The sequence below is a fragment of the Sorghum bicolor genome, chromosome 5 (assembly GCF_000003195.3).
Source record: "Sorghum bicolor cultivar BTx623 chromosome 5, Sorghum_bicolor_NCBIv3, whole genome shotgun sequence".
NCBI classification, from domain to species: domain Eukaryota; kingdom Viridiplantae; phylum Streptophyta; class Magnoliopsida; order Poales; family Poaceae; genus Sorghum; species Sorghum bicolor.
The window spans coordinates 63,206,139-63,213,240 of record NC_012874.2 but is presented as its reverse complement, the minus strand read 5'-3'; the positions used below and the strand labels follow the sequence as shown (position 1 = coordinate 63,213,240).

General features: G+C 47.3%; 1 protein-coding gene across 1 annotated transcript; it reads right to left on the bottom strand.

The window, feature by feature from the left end:
- On the bottom strand, positions 210–2,099 carry LOC8071940 (tyrosine N-monooxygenase-like). The gene is made up of 2 exons (XM_002449675.2): positions 1,086–2,099; positions 210–854 (listed from the first exon to the last, which is right to left on the bottom strand). The coding sequence occupies exons 1-2, from the start codon at positions 2,097–2,099 to the stop codon at positions 210–212; spliced, it is 1,659 nt and encodes a 552-aa protein (XP_002449720.2).

The window sequence follows — 7,102 nt, the reverse complement described above, 5'->3', positions numbered from 1 at the left end:
CACACAATATTATTATTAATACTACTAGAATATCTTCACCCATTTATTTTCATTGGATGTACACGGTACATGACCATAACACGCACAAACGAAATAAAAACTAGTAAATGAACTATATAACCACACTTTCACGGGATATTGCATGCATGATGGCACATATATGATATAATATAAGGATGCTGCATCGGAGTCCAGGCCATATATGGTGACTATTCTGATGCATAAAGATGCAACGGCAAACGAGGAAGAGCTTGTAAGAAGAGTGGTTCAGCTAGTGCGAGACTTGCAGTACATTCCTTGAGCTCGATTGCATGAACACCAGGAGGCTTTGTCCATGTAAACCCTTGCAGAAGCCTTGCAAATAGCATCATTGTAACGGAGGTGCCAAGTGACACTCCTGGGCATCCCCTCCTACCTGCGCTAAACGAGATGAAACTAAGGTTCGGCTCGGTGAGGACCACATTGGCATGCTCTAACTTGTTGTCCATCATGAGATGTCGCTCGGGCCAGAACTGGAGAGGAGTATCCCAAACATCAGAGTTCCGGCCAAGCCCCACCCGGCTTAGAAGGACATGGCTGCCCTTGGGAATGAGGTAGCCAGAAATAACAGCATCTTCCATGGCAACGTGGGGAGGGACAAAAGGATGGTAGGGGTGCAAACGGAAGGCCTCCCGTATGCATGCTTTGAGATAGTTGAGGTGAGGGATGTCAGATTCTTGGACGAGCCTGCCCTTGCCAACCACACTGTTGAGTTCTTGTATTGCTTTGTGCATCACCTCTGGTTTATTCATCATCTCCGCGAATGCCCACTCAACCGCGTTTGATGGATTGTCAATAATTGCAAACATGATCTCCTGAGCATGACACAATTAATAACATAGTGGAATCAGTGATACAGCATAATTTTCTAACAAGGTGGTTCCTAGCTACTGTCTCTATCTCTCTCACACACATATAAAGAGAGAGAGAGAGAGTCTCACACCTGCATGCATGTATTTCCAAATAATTTTCTCTTACACACAATGCAACAAGAAGTCGAATTTACTGTATAATTCTATTGGAAATGTAGCCAAGTAATATCTTACCGCTGTCTGTGCTCTTATTTCATCAAATGATAAAAGAGGTCGCCCTTGTGAGTCATCAAGAGAAACTAGGGCATCAAGAAAATCTCTGGCCTCTCTCTTGTCCCCGCGTTTGCGAAGAATATGCCACTCATGGATCCTCTCTTTTATGATGGGATCATGCAATCTGTTTAGAGTCTTCATTACGCTCTTGGCAACCTTCTTATGACCGTCCGGGTCGACGGCAGTAACCCACACAGCAGCAGCTGCTGGGATGTAATCTGATACAGAGAAGCTGTACAAGTAGTTGAGCAGTGTGAAGAGCGTGTCAACATGCGCCACCTCCTCAGGACCGGGGCACCTGCTGCCATCGTTGCCAGCACCAACAGCAGCAGCAAAGAAGTGTCTCGTGCCCAACACGAGCCTCCGTACCATGTTACCATTGAAATGCCGGACTACATGGCGTACATCAATGATGCCGCTGTTAGTTCTATTAGCTGATGTACTGCATTGGTTGTACACGAACCTGATGAGGTGGTCAGCCTCTTCCGCTCGCAGGCGCTGCAGTCGCTTCTCCATTGATGCCGATAGGATCTCAGAGGTGAGAACCCGCCTCATCTTCTTCCACTGCTCCCCGGACGGCGACAGGATTGAGCCCTTGTACCCAAAGCTGAACAGCGCAGAGGCGAATGTCAGGGGGCGAGATGCGAAAACTGCATCATTCTTTCTAACAACCTCACGGGCAATCTCTGGGCAGGCAACTACTACAACATGCACAGCTCCAAAGCGGAGGCAGAGGACACTGGTGTTCATATCCTTGAGAAGGCGATGAATCCATCGAAACACCGGCCTTTTCAAAACCAGACAGTGCATGCTGCCAAGAACAGGCAACCCTGCCGGCCCTGGCGGCAGTCGGTGCAGCTCGGTTTTCTTGAGCGAAGTTGCTTTGACTCGGTAGAGAAACAAAGCTAGGCAAAGCAAGGTGCAAAGTATTGTAACCAGAGCAACGGTATATGCATGGCTAGGTGCTAGTGTCATGCTTGATGGTGCGTTCAAGCTCATCATATTATATTTGTGTTGGTAAGTACATGGATATATGTTCACCTCAGTCTGCGGTCTTATTTGGGCAAGGCTGCAAGTTTGTGTTGATGGGCTTGTTCTATTGTTGATGAGCAATGTGGGAGCATATATATACTGCATGAAGAGAGAAGACCCTCTACGGCACCTGATAAACTTAGATTGGCATCCTGTTGTGATTTAGTGGTTTGCACATACAGTCAATGTCACAAATACTTAATAGTTATCCATGGAACAGGGACTGTTTGGTTGCTAGCCATAGTTTGCCACACTTTACCTTAGGCAAGTTTGACCAAGTTGGCAAGTGTTTGGTTGACAACTAAGTTTAGGCATGATTATTTTGGGCTCCACATGTCATAGAGTTAAAAAGTGTGGCAAGATTCCTTTAGGCATGGTAAAATGTGGCAACCAATTTGCTAGCCATACTTTTTGTGGCTTACCACACTTGCCTAAAGTTAGTTATAGTAAACTATGGCTAGCAACCAAACATCCTCTGCTCAAGCAAATTTTACAAAATATACATGTATATGCTTTAGAAGAATTTTTTTTCATGTCCAGTAGTTAACATTCACTAAATCAATCAATATACTCACGGCTACAATCAACATTTATATTAATCAAAACCTTCAATATTCAACATTTTAATACTAATTATTCGTTGGGTTTGTTACATTCTTTATTAAGTACTAAAGAGCAAAACCAAGAGACAAAAATATTTTAGCCCACTACAATAAGGAATGAATATTTGCGCCGGTTATAAATAAACTTACGATTGGTAGTGCTAAAAATATTTCACAGCTAAACCAAATAGTGGGAGCTAAAGTACCATTAGTGGCAATACAAGATAGACATATAAAAAAGATGAAAAGATGAACTCAAATTTTTAGCAAACCTTCAATAGATTAACCATGAGTCCGTCCTTAAATCGAATTGGCCTCCTCTCAAACATCCTCCCACTTCAGTTAAAAGACTAGCCTAGTTTTCGAGTAGCTAGTATGACTTTTTTTAAAGAACAATAGCAGGAGGTCTCTGTCTTGCATTTTATAGTAGACAGAACAAAAAAGTAGTACGACTTTTCAAAGTCGTTCAACTAGAGAATGACAACAGTTTATTTTTCATATTTAGCAGGCACAGAATATATTTTTGTTACCTGCATATAAAGTTGTTGAAAAATAAAAAAAATTAAAAAAACGGAATGCAGCTGCAGCACGGGCTACGCAGCGCATGGATGCATCTGTATTCTTTCAAACTTTCTATACCCTTGTCGTATAATTTGTAAGGTAATAACTCAATTCAAATTTAAGCACCACAAGATACAGCCTTAGTTGGTCACATTTCACAAACACAATCGATCGCCACACGAGACACATACACACTACTACAATTTTTTGGGAGGCCGGCGTTTTGAATTAGGGGTCGGTGGTGGTAAGCCCAGCGGCGCCTATCTCGATTAATTGAGGCTAGGCCACCTGCTCAGCAACCACCTCGGTTAATAGGTTAACCGAGGTAGGCTGTATAAGGCAACCACCTCGGATAATCATCCATTAATCGAGACGGTCGCCACTACTACATAAAAATTTAACCGAGGTGGGCAAAAGAGCTTAACCGAGATGTTTTGGACAACCGCTTCGGATCAAATGTCACGATTAATGAGACCTTTTTCGAGGTAGTTTGATGTCCGCCTCGGTTAATAAAATTAAAAAAACCAAAAAAATACTCCCTTCATACTAAAAAACCTGACGTTTAGGACATGATTGTGGTAACCAAGGAGTGATTAATTAGAGATTAGTTTTTTCTTTCTTTGCTCCTAATAAATAGAGTTGCGGTTGATCCCTATACAAAACAGTTAACCAGGTTAACTGGCTAGTGCATGGCACACTTCAGTGCTACATCTCAGGTTCAAACCTCGACAGCCCCACACAGATGGCAGTTTTGCATTTTCGCTTGGCACGTTTTGCATTCGTGTTTGAACTTGTTTCGCTTGTGTGCTCGGAGCAGAGAGGAAAGGACAGTTAATGCGGACATGGGAGCCTAGAACGTCTAGTTTTTTTGGGTATGGAGGGAATAGTGGATAAGCTCAGCGAGCCCACCCACAGGCCCATTGAGCCCAGACGCACCGCCGCATCTATCGCTTGATGGAGGAGCATCGGAGAAGGAGAGGCGTCGTCGCCGCAGCTCGCCACATCAAACCTCCCGGCACCAGATCCAGTGTTGGTTGCACCGGCACCGCCCGCCATCATCGCCCATCCATCACCATTGTCGTGGATCTGAGAGAGAGAGAGAGAGATGAAGGCCAACCCTAGATCTAAGTAAGGAGAGAGAGGGGGATGAGGGCATACCGCTGGATCCATGCCGCTAGAGAAGAGGCATGGCCACCGGAGGTCCACACGCCATCGCCAGTGCGAACCACACCGTCCGCCGCACTCATAGGGCCGCGCACGACGTGCCGCTGTCCCACACGCTGCTGCACTACTACTGGGCCACGTGCCAGAGAGAGAGAGAGAGGAAGGGAGACCCCACCAACTAGAGAGTGGAGAGAGAGGAAGAGAGAGTGAGATGGAGGCGTGCTGAGGAAGAAGGTGGAGTGGGAGTGAGTGAAGCCCTAGAGAGTATATATATATACTCGGAGCCATCTACGGGCCAAGTTGGGCTTTCTAAATCAGAGTGGACTTGGCCTTTTTAACTAAGGTGGGCTTCTTATAAACAACCGCCTCCGAAAATAGCTCTATTTTCCTAGTCGGTCCTCTTATAAATAACCACCTCCATAAATCAATTTTGTGAGGCGGTTAATTAATTATAATCACCTCAACTAATAAAAATGTCTACCTCAGTTAATCTTTATCATTAATCGAGGTGGTTTAAATTGTTGCCCGCCTTCGAGGCCATTTTAAAAGGCCTCGCAAAAGTTTTATTTGTAGTTGTGTGCCCTAATCCAGTCGCCTCCATTAATGTATTAACCGAGGCGGTTGACCTAACGCAACCACCTCCATTAATGGTTATTAACCAAGGCGGTTGCCTTAGGCAGCCTAACCGAGACATTTGTTATAACAGTAACTGCCTGAGTTAATTGATTACTAGCCTGTTGCTCGCCTCAGTTAAGTTTGTACCTATATATACAGCCACCCAACTCTTCTTTCTCGTGGCTCCTCTTCCATCTTTACGGTTTTGAGCTCAAAACCATAAAATTGGCCATTTTAGAGGGGGGAGGTTTCGCCCATATATTTGGTGAAGGGTGCACCGCAAGAGGTAGATTTCATACCCTTTGACTCTCATCTTCTCTCTTTTACATAGTTTAGGTTGTTTTCTCTAGATCTAGATCCAAATCTAGATGGAGGAGAGGGAAAACTAGACCTAGAGCTACTGGGATGCTTTTTTCTTATACTTCTCTGTTTATATGTGTCGGTGTTTTTCCCCCGGGGGGTCACACCAACGAGTAAATTTGTATGCGTGCTCCCCTTTCCGGATGGTGATGCAAGAAGACACAAAGATTTATCCTGGTTCGGGCAAGAGAAGGCCCTACGTCCAGCGGGGGGAGAGAGTTTGTATTATCTTGCACCTAAGTGCTTGTACAGGGGTGAATACAAGCGTGGTATGATGTGAGTAGCTCTACTACGTGTGTGTGTTCTTGGGTTGTGATGTCCCCCTCTTCTATTCCTGAGTCCCTCCTTTTATAGCTCCAAGGAGAGACAAAGGGTACATGCATAGATATTAGAGTAGGGATCGATAGCCGCATGGAGCGCTGACCTACTCGAGGCTTCCGTACGTCATGGCCTCGAGCCGTCCCATCTTGATAGCTAGGTGATGATTACGCGTGCTCCTGCGTGCTGCCCTGCCAGCCGCCTTGTGCTGGTTCTGAGGTCGCATGCTCGTATGGTATGGTGGCGGATCCGGCGGAGCAGCTGTGGTGTTGTCAGTCGATGCCCGACCTGTCCCTGGGAAGGGACCTCGTTCGGTCGAGGGTCGGGCGCTGCGTAATAGGCTGATATCCGAAGCGCTGACCTTGGGTGTCTCGAGGGGGTCCCGATTAGACGTTCCATCCTCGTTTCCTGCGTCCTGACACACCCTGGGTCGTTCGGTGGGAAGGCTGCAAAAAGAACGATGGGACGGAAGCCTGTTCCCTATCACGCCTTCCGTGACCCGTGTGTTAGGTGGGAAACGTCAGATGCATTTAATGCTCCCGCCCGCGTGCGCGCGTCAGGCGGCGGACAGTGTCCTAACGCTCGACGTCTCTTGGTTCGCTCGAGCCCGCTTCCGTCTTCGACGGTAGTCGTTGCTCGAGCCCTGACCGATTCGCTCGACGCTATTTCCGTATTCGAGGCTGCGACCGTCGATGGCGGCGCGTAAGTAAGATTAAAGCGTCGAATTGGGGGTCCCAACCTTCGTACGGGCAATCTCATAATGCGCATCGCTGAGGGTACCCCTTACCGATACCCTCGACAGCAGCCCCCGAGCCTCCATTTGAGCGCTAGCGCTCGAATGGAGGTTTTTGATTTACGGTTGAATTTTCGTGGGGGCGCGCGAGCGACCCCGCGGGGTAGCCCCCGAACCCTCGAAGGAGTTTTTAACTCCTTCGAGGGTTATGTTATCTAATTCGCAGAAACACTTTCGACACCAGCGATGGAAGGTTCTGACTAGCTCGTCTTTGCACGGGGGTTTTGACGTACTCTCGATAGAGCGAGCGTCTTCCACCCCAAATTGAGTTCCTAGCGGGTAGTTCAAGTGAGAACCTGTGCCCCTTTCGAGGGGGTCAGCTGTAGCCCGGAGGCGTCCTCGTAAAGCGGGGTCGACGTGGTCGGGGATACCGGTCTCATTCGATAGAGTCCAGCGGCTCGATGCCTCCCTTCGGGGGGATCCCTCTCGACTGTCTCGACCCTACCTTGAACATCGCCAGCAAGTCCTCGAGGCGGGCCTCGATCTTCGACCGCTCACTGGGGATCCCTGACTCTGGCGCTCGAGATCGGCTG

Bases quoted from the DNA above. Each gene is read 5' to 3' on its own strand.
- LOC8071940 (XM_002449675.2), bottom strand. From the start codon at position 2,099: ATGACACTAGCACCTAGCCATGCATATACCGTTGCTCTGGTTACAATA. The intron at 855-1,085 runs GTAAGATATTAC...TGTCATGCTCAG, and splicing joins AAATAAGAGCACAGACAGCG to GAGATCATGTTTGCAATTAT.